General features: G+C 48.3%; 1 protein-coding gene across 1 annotated transcript in view; it reads left to right on the forward strand.

The window, feature by feature from the left end:
* The window catches only part of colec12 (collectin sub-family member 12), a 248,879-nt gene extending 232,827 nt beyond the window's left edge, over positions 1-16,052 (forward strand). Inside the window, exons 9-10 of the mRNA XM_038809205.1 lie at positions 6,341-6,483; positions 13,925-16,052. Of these exons, the coding sequence (XP_038665133.1) occupies positions 6,341-6,483; positions 13,925-13,941 (160 nt within the window). The 3' untranslated portion in view covers positions 13,942-16,052. The remainder of the gene's footprint in view (positions 1-6,340; positions 6,484-13,924) is intronic.
* The last annotated feature ends 431 nt before the right edge of the window (positions 16,053-16,483 follow it).

Below are 16,483 nucleotides of genomic sequence, written 5' to 3' on the forward strand. Positions count from 1 at the left end.
TGTCATTTTCAGTGAGAAAAACAGCGTGTAGCTCACCCGCTGCACAGCAGAGTTTTTGCTCCAGATTTTCTGGCACTCTGTGCCCAAATAATCTGGGGGCATGGTTTGTGCCGTCACTCATGCAGGGTGGGGCCTGATAGAGCTGGCAAGGCAGTTCCACAGAGATCTTTAAAGGCACCTGCATTGGAAATAAACTCCCCCCAAAACACCCACTGAAACAGGGAACCCCTTCAAGCAGCGGAGCAAAACGCCACCCTACAAGCATCTGGGTGCCCCCACCACCACACATAAGGGGAACCCACCCAATGAGTCTCCCCAGAGGGCCCGCCCCAGTACTGCCAACCTGGCTACCTTGGCATTGCCAGGTTGGCACAGCCAGAGCACTGCCCGAGCATGGCCCTCTTCCCCCGGTGGCTATACTTACCTTTGCACCCACTGTGGGTTCCACTCCACTGCTTCAACTTTATAAAAACCTGATGTTAACCTTGTCAACGTAATGTCACATCGCAAGACATGAATATTCAGTGAGGTGGAACTTATTGCGGAGTAGTCTTTTAATTATATTTAAATCTATTAACATTTATTGAAATTAAAGGGCAGGAACTTTGTTATGTTACTTGTGTGGGGCGTGGAAAATTGGCAAACCAGATATTGCTGGCAAGATTCTCATTGTCCAACTCTCGCAAGACTTTGGGCCCATGTCACTGTTCACACTGAGTGCAAAATCACTCCAATTATCTTAAATGGGACATCTTGTGAGTGCCCACATTGCATCTTCAAGAGAATTTACCAAATAAGGACATAATTGAGTAATAGTTTGCTGTTCCCTTCATAATTAGGTAGTCTGTTGGATTGGATTTGTTTATTGTCACGTGTACCGAGGTACAGTGAAAAGTATTTTTCTGCGAGCAGCTCAACAGATCATTAAGTACATGGGAAGAAAAGGGAATTAAAAAAAATACATAATAGGGCAACACAAGGTATACAATGTAACAACATAAGCACTGGCATCGGATGAAGCATATAGGGTGTAGTGTGAATGAGGTCAGTCCATAAGATGGTCATTTAGGAGTCTGGTAATAGCAGGGAAGAAGCTGTTTTGAGTCTGTTCGTGCGACCTCTGTATCTCCTGCCCGATGGAAGAAGTTGGAAGAGTGAGTAAGCCGGGTGGGAGGGGCCTTTGATTACGCTGCCCGCTTTCCCCAGGCAGCGGGGGGTGTAGATGGAGTCAATGGATGGGAGGCAGATCTGTGTGATGGACTGGGCGGTGTTCACAACTCTGAAGTTTCTTGAGGTCCTGGGCCGAGCAGTTGCCATACCAGGCTGTGATGCAGCCTGATAGGATGCTTTCTATTGTGCATCTGTAAAACTTGGTAAGGGTTAATGTGGACATGCCGAATTTCCTTAGTTTCCTGAGGAAGTATAGGCACTGTTGTGCTTTCTTGGTGGTAGCGTCGACGTGGGTGGGACCAGGACAGATTTTTGGGGAGTGCACCCCTAGGAATTTGAAACTGCTAACCATCTCCACCTCAGCCCCGTTGATGTTGACAGGGGTGTGTACAGTACTTTGCTACCTGAAGTCAATGACCAGCTCTTTAGTTTTGTTGGCATTGAGGGAGAGATTGTTGTCGCTGCACCACTCCACTAGGTTCTCTATCTCCCTCCTGTATTCTGACTCGTTGTTATTCGAAATCCAACCCACTATGGTCGTATCGTCAGCAAACTTGTAGTTGGAGTTGGAACTAAGTTTTGCCATGCAGTCGTGTGTGTACAGGGAGTAGAGTAGGGGCTAAGTACGCAGCCATGTGGGGCCCCAGTATTGAGGACTATTGTGGAGGAGATGTTGTTGTTCATTCTTACTGATTGTGGTCTGTTGGTCAGAAAATCGAGGATCCAGTTGCAGAGTGGGGAGCCAAATTCTAGGTTTTGGAGCTTTGATATGAGCGTGGTGGGATTATGGTGTTGAAGGCGGAGCTGTAGTCAATAAATAGGAGTCTGATGTAGGAGTCCTTGTTGTCGAGATGCTCTGGGGATGAGTGTGGGGCTGGGGAAATGGCATCTGCTGTGGACCGGTTGCGACGGAATGCGAATTGCAGTGAATCAAGGTGTTTTGGGAGTATGAAGGTGATGCACTTCATGATCAACCTCTCGAAGCACTTCATTACAACTGAAGTCAGGGCCACCGGATGGTAGTCATTGAGGCACGTTGCCTGTTGACACTGATTGGTCAATTGCTTTTCTTCCTCACCCCAAAGTGCATCCAAAGTGCACTCAGTGCGATACCAGAACTTGCTAGTGTTTGCCTGAGAGGACTGAAGCATTTGCAACAGCTAACAGATCAATAGGCCCATCTGACTGTGGCCTAAAAACCCGCTAGTGAACCTAATGGCCCTGTATATTCGAAGCCTGTCAGGATTCACTCTTTGCCCATTCTTACCTCTCATATTCTGGGGGACAGGGTGGTGGCTGACTTTCTGTGGATACTGTGTCTCTGCAATTCGGCCATCATCAGCTGAAGCTCAGCAAAATAGAGGCAGCACGGTGGTACAGTGGTTAGCACTGTTGCCTTACAGTGCCGGGGACCTGGGTTTGATTTCGGCCTTGGGTGGCTGTCTGTGTGGAGTTTGCATTTTTTCCCTTTGTCTGAGTGGGTTTCCTCAGGGTACTCTGGTTTTCCCCCCACAGTCCAAAGATGTGCAGGTTAAATGGATTGACTGTGCTAAATTGGCCCTAAGAATCTCGGTGGGGTACGGGAGTATATAGGCTGTCACTAGTATCAAGTTTTGGAACAGCATATAATCGCTTCTTGTAAAGTGGAATCAGAATTTTCATCCCTATTTCTGATAATGAAATTAGGACAGTAAGTAATACTGGCCATGGCACTGGGATCTTTTGCATGTTCAGATGACTCGTACAGGTTTTACTATTGGGGCAGCATGGTAGCACAGTGGGTAGCACTGTTACTTCACAGCGCCAGGGTCCCAGGTTCGATTCCCGGAGTGTCTGTGAGGAGTCTGCACGCTCTCCCCGTGTCTGTGTGGGTTTCCTCTGGGGGCTCCAGTTTCCTCCCACAAGTCCCAAAAGACGTGCTTTTTAGATGAATTAAACATTCTGAATTCTCCCTCTCTGTACCCAAACAGGCACCGGAATGTGGCAACTAGGGGCTTTTCACAGTAACTTCATTGCAGTGTTAATGTAAGCCTACTTGTGACAATAAAGATTATTAATTAAATTATTAATACTGTATTTTGCAAACAATTGAAGCTTACTTCTGAAAGGAACTACATGTAATATTTTAAATTATAATAAGAGGAATTTTCACAATGATAATGAGATAACCAACCTAGGATGGATTGACTGTGGGAAGGAGATGATTAAACTACCAAAAGAAAATCCATCACAAACATGTCCACTTCCAGTTTGGGGGTTAGACAACTAACCCACTCTCAAGAGGTGGATGTGGAATTATAATATTTGAATGAGGCCGCATGCCTCAGATTTTAGTAGCTATTCACTGTGGAATAGGTTTCCCAGGAGTTGGGACACCCAATAGCTGAATTGAGGTACTGGTTCTTAATCCAGCATGTAAGTGCTTTTCCAGCACTGCTTGTGGTCCAAGAGGAACAAGCTTGCTCCCTGTGGCCCCACATATTTACCTGTCCTGATTTGCCACTTTCCCTGGCGAATGACCAATTCCCCTGTTTGAACCCTTAAATGGCATGGCGACAGATTCTCAGTCCAATTAGGTAGCACGGTAGCACAGTGGGTAGCACTGTTGCTTCCCAGCTCCAGGGTCTCAGGTTCAATTCCCGGCTTGGGTCACTGTGCAAAGTCTGCACGTTCTCCCCGTGTCTGCGTGGGTTTCCTCCGGATGCTCCGGTTTCCTCCCACAAGTCCTGAAAGACACATTGTCAGTGCTGTAGGTAATTTGGACATTCTGAATTCTCCCTCAGTGTACCCGATCAGGTGCCAGAATGTGGCGACTAGGGGGTTTTCACAGTAACTTCAATGCAGTTTCAATGTAAGCCTACTTGTGACAACAAAGATTATTATTTATTTATTTGTGCCACTAAGGGCACAAGGGGGAACACTTTCTGCCTATGCACAGATCATAGAATCCCTACAGTGCAGGAGGACATTTGGACCATTGAGTCTGCACCGATGCTCCAAAAGAGCACCCTACCTAAGCCCAATCCCCTTCCCTATGCCCGTAACCCCATCTAACCTTTGGACACTAGGGGCAATAGCATGGCCAATCCACCTAACTTGCACATCTTTGTGCATTGTCAGTGCCTGGTGCATCAGTTCCAAAGCTTGATACAAAGACAGGTTCTTAATACAGTAACAGCTTTCTTATTCAAAACACCTTTACATGTTTTCACGACGCATTCTTTGCTGCAGCCCCTTCCTTACATCCCCCTTCGGAACTTTGTTGCTTCTCATTGCATCACCTGCTCCCCCTGCAGTCCGTTTACCACCAACTGCCTTCCGGAATGGATGGTGGGAGTGGAAGGGAGATGCAAATGGAATGGCGAGGGGCCCCGGTTGGGGACGAGGAGGAGAAACCGCAAAGGAAGTGGGAGGGAACGGGGGAGACGCTAGCTTGCGGCAAATGAAGCGGCAGGGTGATGTGAGGAGAAGCAGCAAGATGGAGTGGTGAGAACCATGAAGCACACGTGAAGGAGCTGCAGCGGGCAGGGGGGGTCAGCAGTGGCCGTGAATGTGGTGGCAGCGGGCAGGCAGGGGTCAGCAGTGGGCGTGAGAGTGGTGGCAGCGGGCAGGTAGGGGTCAGCACTGGGCGTGAGGGTGGCGGCAGCGGGCAGGCAAAGGTCAGCAGTGGGCGTGAGGGTGGTGGCAGCGGGCAGGCAGGGGTCAGCAGTGGGTGTGAGGGTGGCAGCAGCGGGCAGGCAAAGGTCAGCAGTGGGCGTGAGGGTGGTGGCAGCGGGCAGGCAGGGGTCAGCAGTGGGTGTGAGGGTGGCAGCAGCAGGCAGGTAGGGGTCAGCAGTGAGTGTGAGGGTGGTGGCAGCGGGCAGGTAGGGGTCAGCAGTGAGTGTGAGGGTGGTGGCAGCGGGCAGGTAGGGGTCAGCAGTGGGCATGATGGTGGTGGCAGCGGGCAGGTAGGGGTCAGCAGTGGGTGTGAGGGTGGTGGCAGCGGGCAGGTAGGGGTCAGCAGTGGGCATGATGGTGGTGGCAGCGGGCAGGTAGGGGTCAGCAGTGGGTGTGAGGGTGGTGGCAGCGGGCAGGTAGGGGTCAGCAGTGGGCATGATGGTGGTGGCAGCGGGCAGGCAGGGGTCAGCAGTGGGTGTGAGGGTGGTGGCAGCGGGCAGGTAGGGGTCAGCAGTGGGCGTGAGGGTGGTGGCAGCGGGCAGGCAGGGGTCAGCAGTGGGTGTGAGGGTGGCGGCAGCGGGCAGGTAGGGGTCAACAGTGGGTGTGAGGGTGGCGGCAGCGGGCAGGTAGGGGTCAGCAGTGGGCATGAGGGTGGTGGCAGCGGGCAGGTAGGGGTCAGCAGTGGGTGTGAGGGTGGCAGCAGTGGGTAGGCGGGGCTTAGTAGTGGGCATGAGGGTGGTGGCAGGAGGTAGCTGAGGTTCGGACACACAGAATGATGATGTGAGCAGTTGGAGAAACCATAGTCGGAGCCACGTCTTGATTTCCTTTTCCTGTTTTGTGGCAGCATGAGTTACAGTGAACCAATTAATGACAGCGGGCAGGCTGGAGGGCCAATCAGAGGTCACCCAGTTTCAGTGAAGAATCTGGCTGCAAAATGGGCAGTGCCAGGAATGGAATCAGGGAGCCAACACTCTTAAAAAAAAAAAATTTAGAGTACCCAATTATTATTTTTTCCATTTAATGGGCAATTGAGCATGGCCAATCCAACTACCCTGCACATCTTTTGGGCTGTGTGGGGGTGAGACCCATGCAGACATGGGGAGAATGTGCAAACTCCACATGGACAGTGGCCCAGGGCTGTGACTGAACTCAGGTCCTCGGCGCTGTGAGGCAGCAGTGCTAACCACTGAGCCACCGTGCCGCCCTCGGGATCCAACAGGCCTTATAGGTTTTGGTCCATGCCTGTCTCCATTCCCAATTTTGGCAGTGCCCAAAACCTTTAGGGCCTGATTTTAATTCTGTGTAAGTGAACGAGTTTAAAACTCCATTTTAAAGGAGTGCAGTTTAAGTCAGCTGTTCCAAATATTTTAAATTTATTTTTGTTAAGTCAACATTTTTGTTAGACAGATAATATTCTATGTGAGGTAACTATGTTAATTCCAGCTGACATATATTGGAACTATTAACTCTCTATTTGTCATATGCATTAATTTGTGCTACCATTTTGTTCCAGAAACTGGAGGCCTGGGCAGCCTGATAACTGGGAACTAGAAGCAGCAACGGAAGATTGTGCTGGACTTGCAGCCGGTGCAATGTGGAACGACTTCTTCTGCACAGACCTCAATGGCTTGATATGTGAAAAGAACATTGACAAAGGTGAATGAGAAATTTGAACTTCTGCCTTAAAATTTTTGGCTCTGTTGTGAAATTAGACGATGCAGCAATATACTTAATTAAAAAAATTAGTCACTTCCGATGGCGACCATGGAGTTAGTGGTCGCACACAGGGCAGCTCCGGCTTGTAGGCGTTGGTTTGAGCTCTTTTTATCTGAATGTGGGGTAGTTTTGACAGGAAAATGTAGCTGAAGATGTGAAGGAGAAGTTCCCTCCATGAGTGGCATGTTTGCTAGTTACCAGACCCGGCGGCAAAAAACGTTTTAGGATCTGGCCAATTGATGTACCATCAATGACCACGAGACAAAATGGTGAAACTATTGAGGGTTTATTGCACTGGATGTTAAGCCTCCTGCAGCTGGAACCAGAATGGACGTAGCGCAGGAGAGCATATACTTTTATACTGCGCTTGCTGGGAGGAGCCAGCAGGCTGGGATGTACTGTATTAACTGTAGTACAGTGGCAGTACCGTAATACACATAGTGTGTTACCAGTGGTGTTTACCACATTCACCCCATGTTTAAAAAAAAAGTCCAGTGGGGGTGAAAACAACATTATAGGTTGAGTCTGTCGGGGGCTTTGACCCTCCGCCGCGATCGCCTCAGTCCGGGTTGTCGTGCCGACGTGGGTACCTGCGACTGCGGGAGCGTGTTGTCCTCTCCTTCTTCACCCAGTAGTGGGTCTGGTGAGGGACAGATGCTGCTGGGGTGGGAGCTGCGGTGAGGGTCGCTGGTGGGAGGGTGAACGGCACAGGGGCGGGGGAGGCAACCAGAGGGGGAGGGGACGGTACCAGGTCGGGGGTGGTGGTGGTTGTGGATGGAGAACCAGCGGGTGCCAGGCCCGGAGGGAGACTGTGTCCTGTCGCCCGTCATGGTGTGCCATGTAGGCGAATTGCGGGTTCGCATGGAGGAGGAGGACTATTTCGACAAGGGGATCCGATTTATGACTCCTTCCATGCTTCCGGAGGAGGCCGGGCCCAGGAACTGTCAGCCAGGTTGGGAGCAAGACCCCAGAGGTGGACTTCCTAGGGAAGGCAAACACGTTCGTGAAGGGTCTCATTAGTAGCAGTGCACAGGAGCGACCGGATAGAGTGGAATGAATCGGGGAGGATCTCCTGCCAGGGGGAGACCGGGAGATTCCTAGACCGAAGGGCCAGCAGAACGTCTTTCCAGACCGTTGCGTTCTCCCGCTCCACCTACCCATTTCCCCGGGGGTTGTAGCTGGTCGTCCTGCTCAAGGCGATGCCCTTGCTGAACAGGAACTGACGCAGCTCATCGCTCATGAAGGAGGATCCCCGATCGCTATGGATGTAGGTGGGGAAACCGAACCAGGTGAAGACGCTGTGCAGGGCCTTGATGACCGTGGCAGACGTCATGTCAGGGCATGGGATGGCGAAAGGGAAGCGGGAGTATTCATTAATGATTTTGAGAAAGTACATGTTGCGGTCAGTGGACGGGAGGAGCCCTTTGAAGTCCATGCTGGGGCGCTGAAAGGGGCGGGTGGCCTTTACCAGGCGCGCTCTGTCCAGCCGGTAGAAGTGCGACTTGCACTCTGTGCAGACTTGGCAGTCCCTGGTCACGGTCCTGACCTCCTCCATGGAGTAGGGCAGGCTGCGGGCCTTGATAAAATGGAAGAACCGGGTGACCCCCGGGTGGCAGAGGTCATTGTGGAGGGCCCGGAGTCAGTCCACTTGTGTGCTGGCACATGTACCATGGGATAGCGCATCTGGGGGCTCATTGAGCTTCCCCGGTCAAGATCCCGTAGTTATAGGTGGAGAGCTCGATCCTCCACCTCAAGATCTTGTCGTTCTTGATCTTGTCCCGCTGTATAATGCTAAACATAAAGGCAACCGACCGTTGGTCAGTGAGGAGAGTGAATCTCCTGCTGGCCAGGTAATGCTGCCAATGTCGCACAGCTTCCACAATGGCTTGGGCCTCCTTTTCGACAGAGGAATGCCGAATTTCAGAGGCATGGAGGGTGCGGGAGAAGAAAGCCACGGGTCTGCCCGCCTGGTTGAAGTTGGCAGCCAAACCCACGTCCGATGCATCGCTCTCGAGGCGTTTTATACTGCGCCTGCTGGGAGGAGCCAGCAATCAGGGATGTACTGTATTAACTGTAGTACAGTGGCAGTACCGTAATACTCGTAGTGTGTTCCCAGTGGTGTTTATCACACCAAGGAACTGGAGGAGACCTATGGTGCAATAGCATTTGTGCGATGGCAGAGAGGGAAGGGCCATTGCAAGTTGGAAAGTCCCAGAGCACCTTATGGAGATGCACGAGGGCTGGTCGAAGGCCATTAAGGGAGCAGTAGCACCCCTGAAAGGACCGATGGAGGAGTGGAGAAATGTCTCAAGGTGCAGGGGTCACAGATACGGGAGATGGAGAAGGTTATGTCCAACCACAGGGATCAGATGGTGTCGTTGGAGGTGGAGGTGGGACTCCTGGGGGACCTTTGCAAGTCACTGAGGGCCAAGGTAGAGGAACAGGAGAACAGGTCCAGAAGGCAGAATTTGAGTTTTGTTGGCCTGCAGGACGTTGTGGAAGGTACAAGTGCCACGAGATATGTTTCAAGGATGTTGGTGGGCTGGTGGCGGAGAGGGTGCTGGACAAGTCCCTGGAGGTGGACAGGGCACAAAGGTCCCTAAGGCAAAAGCCGAGAGTGGGGGGCCACCACGGGCGATGATTGTGAGGCTCCACAAATGGGGAAGGAGAACATCCTTCAGTGGGCAAAGGAGGAGCAGAACTGCGAATGGGAGGCGAACTGGATCCAAATTTACCAAGAAATCAGAGTGGAGCTGCCGAAAAGGTGTGCTGGATTTGAACAAGGACAAGGTGGTGCAATACCGAAGGCACATTCGGTTTGGGGTACTGTACCCGGCAAAACATTCGATGGTCAGGGGTGTTATTTTGAAACACCAGAAGAGGCCATGACTTCATAAGAGACCATAAATCTGGAGAGAAGTAAATGTTGATGGGAGACGGAGGAGTTGGAACACAGAGCTCGGAAGATGTGGGTATATCGGGGTCCCGGAGGGTGGGGGGAGTTTGAGTTGGGTGATTTTATTGTTGTTGCTAGTTAGGGGCTGTAAGTTTGTAAGGGGGCAACTGCTTCCCCCACCCCCCTCCTGCCCCCCGCCGTCAGTGGTCTAATTTTTTAAGTGGGTGACCTGTGGTTTTGGATGTGCCTTTGTTTGTGTGGGGGATGGTGGCGTCCACAGGCAGCCATTGGCACAGACCAAGGAGGGAAAGCTGTGGGAGGGGTGGATCGTTAGACAGGAGGGGCCTTCAGGCAGGAGCCGCAATGTTGGTTAACAGAAGTGAGCTGGGGGAGGTGGCCACTGGGAATGGCAGGATGGAGGGGGGGGTTTGGGAAGGGGCCGGGGAGGGGGCACGCGACATGGCAGAGTTGGAGACTGAGTGTGGTCAAGGCAGAGAAGGGGCCATCTTGGATGGGCCTGATTCAGGGCGAAATTAAAGTCGATAGAATCATAAGAGGATGATGGCGGAGTGGAGATGTAAACCTCCGGGAAGAATCAGAACATGAAATGTCCAGGGACTGAATAGGCTGCTGAAGAGGTATCAGGTCTTAACGCACCTGAGGAGTTTGAAGACGGGGGTGGTCTTTCTGCAGGAGACACCTTTCTGGGTGAAGGACCGGGTCAGGTTGGAGAAGCGATGGGTGGGACAGGTATTCCAGTCGGGGTTTGATTCAAGGTCGCAGGGGATAGCAATCCTGATGAGCAAGAGGATGTGGTTTGTAGGGGCCAAGGAAGTGTGGGGCCTGGATGGGAGGATTGTGGTAGTGAGAGGGATGCTGGAGGGGATGCCAGTGGTGCTGTATATGTGCCAAATTGGGATGATGTTCGTGAAGAGGTTGCTAGGAGTGATCCCTGCCTTAGACATGCATCAATTGATTATGGGGGTGATTTTAACTGTGCTGAAATCGAGGGTGGACAGATTGAACCCTAAGTCAATGGGAAGGTTGAGGGTGGCAAAGGAGTTGGGAGGGTTTATGGAATGCATGAGAATGATGGATCAGTGGAGGTTTAGGAATCCTGGAGATGGAGAGAGTACTCCTTCTTCTCGCAAGTGTACAAGGTATACTCTAGAATTATTTTTTGTGTAGTGAGTCGAGCGGTGCTGGTGGGGGTGGTGGGGGCAGGGTACGCAGAAACTGTGATCTCAGACCATGCACTGCACTGGCTGGAGGTTAGACTTAGCTTGAGGCAGGAGCAGAGGCTGGAATGGAGGCTAGATTCGGAGCTTTTGGTGGATAAGGGATTCTGTGAGAAGGTGTGGTCGGTGATCAGAGACTATGTAGAGTTGAATCAGAACGGGGAGGTAGCATCGGCCATGTTTTGGGAAGCGTTGAAGGTGGTGGTTGGGGGAAGCTATCTCGTTCAAGGTGCACAGGGACAGGAGGAGGGAGGAGTATGGACGGTTATTGGACGAGATACTCGAGGTGGACCAGAAATATTCGAGAGCTCCCACCAAGGAGGGGTTGGCGGAGAGAAAGAGGTTACAGGGGTAGTTTGGCAGGCCAACAATGGGAAAGGCAGTGGGGAAACTACAGAGGGGGGGGGGTTGTGAGTACGGAGAGAAGGTGAGCCGTATGCTGGCCCAACAGCTACGAGGCAGACCACATCTAGGAAAATTTTAAGGGTGCGGACAGAGAAGGAGGAGGTAGTGTCGGAACCGGGAAGGATTAATTAATCATTTAGAGAGTATTATGAGAAGCTGCACATGGTTATGCCGGGTGGTGAGGAAGGAGATATGGGGTCATTTTTGGATGAGCTGGTGTTCCCGAAGCTGGGTGAAGAGAGGAGGCAGGCTCTGGAGGATGTGATGGCTAGCATAAGGAAGATTAGGTTGCGGAAGACCCCAGGGCCAGACAGCTACCCAGTGGAGTTCTATATGGGGTTTGTGACAGAGTTGGCACCTCATTTGCTAGGGGAGTTTAGCCAGGCGCTGGAGAAGGGGGAGCTACCGGAGTCATTGACAGGCATCGATTACGCTGATCCCAAAGAAGGGGAAGGACCTTTTGGTGCGTGGGTCATACAGGCCCATTTCACCATTAAACACAGATGTGAAAGTGTTGGCCAAGTTAGTGGTGGGGAGATGGAATGATGAGTTCAGGGGGTGGTTGCTGAGGACCTAACGGGCTTTGTAAAGGGAAGGCAGCTCTCCAGGAACATCAGGAGGCTGTTAAACATGATTATGACCCCGTCGGAGGGGTGGGTACCGGAGCTTTTTTTGTCTCTATGGATGCAGAGAAAGCTTTTGATCGGGTGGAGTGGAGGTATCTGTTTGAGATCCTTGGAAGGTCGGGTTTGGCCTGATGTTTGTGGCGTGGGTGCACCTGTTGTATGTGGCCATGGTGGCAAGTGTACGGACAAATGAGGTGAGTTAACCGAATTTTGGGGAACGAGGCAGGGGTGTCCACTGTCGCCGTTGTTGTTTTTGCTGGCAATAGAGCCCTTGTCGATTGCCCTTCGGGGGCTCAGCAGAGTGGCAGAGGACTGTGAGGGGAAGTAGGGAACACTGAGTGTCGCTGTACACAGATGACCTGTGCTATTCGTGTCGGACCCGCTGGACAGTATGGGGACAATTTTGGGAATACTGGAGAGTTTTGGTGCCTTCTCAGGATATAAATCGAATGTCGGAAAGAGTGAGGTGTTTTCGGTAAATGCGGCGGGTCAGGGAGAAATATAATTTTGGAAGAGCATTTTATCCTGGGAACATAGGAACAGTAATCAGCCAGTCACACTGGATCATTTTTCTATCTGTCAGCCTTGGTTGCAGAATTCTCAATGCTCTTGCCAAACAAAAATGGATAGTCTGTTTTGAAATTTTCAATTGACCAAGACAAAATATTTTTGAGGGCAAGTGTTCCAGATTTCCATAACCCTTTAAGCGAAGCAAGTTTCACCCCTGAACAACCTAGCTCTAATTTCAAGGTGACTTCCCTTAGAACATAGAACATTACAGCACAGAACAGGCCCTTCGGCCCTCGATGTTGTGCCGAGCAATGATCACCCTACTTAAACCCACGTAACCTGTATACCCGTAACCCAACAATCCCCCCATTAACCTTACACTACGGGCAATTTAGCATAGCCAATCCACCTAACCCGCACATCTTTGGACTGTGGGAGGAAACCGGAGCACCCGGAGGAAACCCACGCACACACAGGGAGGACGTGCAGACTCCACACAGACAGTGACCCAGCCGGGAATCGAACCTGGGACCCTGGCGCTGTGAAGCATTGATGCTAACCACCATGCTACCGTGAGGCCCCTTGTTCTACACCAGAGAAGATAATGTCTCTCTATTGACCAAATCAACTCCTTTAATCATCTTAAAGACTCAATTAGATCACTCTTTCATCTTTATTCTCAAGGGAACATGTCTAATAAATTCAGCCAGTCCTAGTATCATTTGAAGGAATCTGCACTGCAACCCTTCCAAGACCAATTCATCGGGCTGGATTTTATGTTTTTCAGCTAAGTGAGTGAGATGGAATGGAAACTGAGTGGTCCGCTCACCCCACCTCACCCCCACTTGTCTCAGCTCATTGAATCAAGTGGCAATCAATTAGTGGCTGTCTGGTGGGAAGGCAGCCAGTTAGCAGTGCAAAAGTGGGGCTCCATGCCCAATTGGGACTGTTGGCTTGAACATCATGTGGCAGAGGAGTTAACCTGTTAACAGAAAGTCGGTCACAGCTAGAAATTTAAAGGCCCTTTACTCCCTCAATTTTTCTTTACTCCTTAGGCTCCAAAAAGCTAAAAAAAAAAGTCAAAAACGCATAAAGACCTTGGAGTATGCACATAGTAATCAGGAGAGACTGTTCTGCTCCCAGCTCTCTTAGAGCCTCTTGGTCATCTGACTACTGATGTCATAGTTACATCATTTATATCATCATGGTCTTATTAACACATTCATTAACCCTTTATCTGACGAGCTCAGACAGCAAAGGCGAGAGCAAGTGGACTACTCAATTTCTGTTCCACTTCCCTCACCCGCCCATGGTGACATCATATTGTGGACCTATTCTAATTGTTTCCATCTTGGTGCTTATTCCCTGCTTTGCTGAAACATTTAACTCCTATTTCTTAATGAAGCTGTCAACAGACCCATCTAATAGTTTGTATCTAAGAAGGACAAGGTTGGTAGCTCATGTAATCAGTAAACTATATACTGCAATCAGAAATTAATTATTAAACATTGGCTCACTAATCCCTGCACAGCATGTATAAGGAAGCAAGTTTTGGATCTGAATAAACACAACCTGCTACTTTGTTATGTGCACAAGGCAGAAATGTTGAGTTAAAATTCTAACTACAATGCAGTGTATAACTGTGGCTTACTTGTCATTTTCCTGCAGCTAGATGTATTCATACCATTGGTCTTTTCACATTACAGATCAACTGTCAGGGTGATTGTCCTGATTAACCCAAAGAGCATGTCCAGGGACATTTCCAGACCATGTCGGAGGTGATCTTCAGTTTCAGGTCGCCGATTACCAAAGGAAGTTTCTGATCTGCGTTACATGACAACTATTAACCTAACTTCCGAAACATCATTTCCTCGCATTGGGCATCGACTTAAGTCTTTGATCCTCCTTAATCCTTAACTTGAAGTTCGCCCATGACTCTGTTCTTTAAAGAATATCTAATATTTGATAACAATTATTGTTTATTAAAAATGAAATAAGCAAGAAAATATATTACAACATCCATACAAGCCCAATTTTTTATTTTATTTTCCATAAATACCTAGGTCAGTATAAGAAAATCTATATGTTAACACTTGTGTTTAAAACTATTTACCATTCTGCATAGTAACAGGCTTACAAAGCTTTCCAGTTTTCAGGAATGTTTCAACTGAACCTTCCGTGTCTGGTTTACAGTGAAATCAAAGAATAATTATTCCCCTGTTATATCATCAAATAAAATATCAAATATAAGAAAGATGTAGGCATGGGGTTGGAACTGGACCTTATTTTTGTTACCTTCCAACTGCTATAAAGATGATCTATTTTATACTTTATTACAACAAATAAGAAAAGAGCATTGCTTTATTTAATCAAATTGACATTCACACTGCCCTCAGCCAGTGCTTTCATACCCACCAAAATAATTCCACAAGGAAGCACAGCTTGTTAAGAGGATGTTTGCAAATACAAATGTTAGAATTGGGAATTGGAAGGGTGATAAACTGTTTTCAGATCATGAAGGAACATTTTGACATCAGCAGCAAGTTTCATGCACATCTCAGAAGATAACTCAAGTAAGGACCACTTCCTTTCAAACCAACCATGTAATTGGAATCATAGAAACCAGCTAAACAAGCCCAGTAAGATATTGCCCTCCAAAGGTAAAAGAGGCTGAAAGGATAATTAAGATCCAATCTTAAGATCAGAAATGCCATCCATTTGAAATTTTTGTCTTTAATGCAGTACAAATTTTTATGGTTATGGATTGTTCCATTTTAAACTCAAAGTTTTACTGTTCATGATTAAAACCCAACTTAAGAGTCCGTCATAACTGCAAATTAAACTTTCAGCTTATTTAATTAGTCAATATTTGCAAAACACTTTTGAGCCCTCAATTGCTGATGGAGCCAGTAGAGTAAACATACAAGACCCCTTTAACTCACATTTTCAAAAGCTTTATGAACATAGAATCTGCACCAACTCTGGTTTTTTTTTGTAATTACCCTTACACAAAGGCGCCTGGATAAATTTAACACTGAATTTCAATATGTTTTTCCCAATCACTCCCATTTCATAGAAGTTTTAATTACAATTCTGATCCAACATTCATTTGACAAATTTGTTTTGTACCTATTCAGTTTTGGGTGCGGGGGATGGGGGGACATTTCCAGAGCAGGTCTTACTGAAATTAAAGATTACTTGATCACAATTGGGTTTCAAACTAGCAATCACACTGAGACAGTAAGTGAACTGGGATGAAAATCAAGTCACACCACTGAGTCGTGGACAATGTTTTGCACCTAGGATTTTCTGATCTTTAACTTGCCACGGTAGGAAGCTACGAAGTATTTTGCAGGCGTTTTCCCACAAAGGAAGGAAGTAAAATCATTGATTTGGCCAACCTAATCCATGCTTATACAGCCATAACAAACAGCTGCAGAGCAGTTCGGGCTCAGACTTAGGAGAAGATTGCAAGTCCATTCACTTAGCTGAAGTATGGGAAAAAAGAAAAACAAACATACAATGAAAGAAAAAAAGCAGACTTTACAACATCATTGCTGAAGTAATGAAAGGTTACTACTGTTATGCTTAAATTAGATAAGCCAAATTGAACAAATATTCATTTCAAGTGCCCTTTAATGTGACCATTTTTTTGAAACATTCCTTCAAGAGAGTCAAACAAAGCGGTGCACTATAGTCAATTATTACTGTTCTGGGTAGTTTCAGTGGGCTCAATTAATTGGTTTTATTACATTATTGTCGAATACATCTGTAATGACTAAATCCAAAACAAGCCCTCATGGAATTGTGAAATAAAAATAATTTTATTTATCAGGATGTCTACCGATTACTCCAAGTTGATTACTTAATAGGCTATTGCATAGAATTGGGTAGAATCTGACAGCACCAAAGCCGACCATTCGACTCAGGACGTCTATGTTGGTGTTTATGCTCCACCCGAGCACCTCCACCTTATATCATCTCTTCCCATCTACACATTATTCTGCCTCATTTTATAAATTGATATGCAGTGTTCTTTCAAACAGAATAGATTTTTATAACTATTGATATTTTGGTGTATGAGAAAACTATATGCATTCTGTTGAGACAGCTCATAGGGAAGAAATAAAGAAAATAAACATATGGGCAGAATCATTTGAAGCTTCCGGGAGTAGGAAACGAGGCAGGCGGGGGAATCTAAATGAATAAGACGCAAAATCTGTGCTTTCCAACATGGACTTTGGGTTGGTTGCAGATCGAAGGAA

The sequence above is a fragment of the Scyliorhinus canicula genome, chromosome 10, assembly GCF_902713615.1.
Source record: "Scyliorhinus canicula chromosome 10, sScyCan1.1, whole genome shotgun sequence".
Taxonomy (NCBI): domain Eukaryota; kingdom Metazoa; phylum Chordata; class Chondrichthyes; order Carcharhiniformes; family Scyliorhinidae; genus Scyliorhinus; species Scyliorhinus canicula.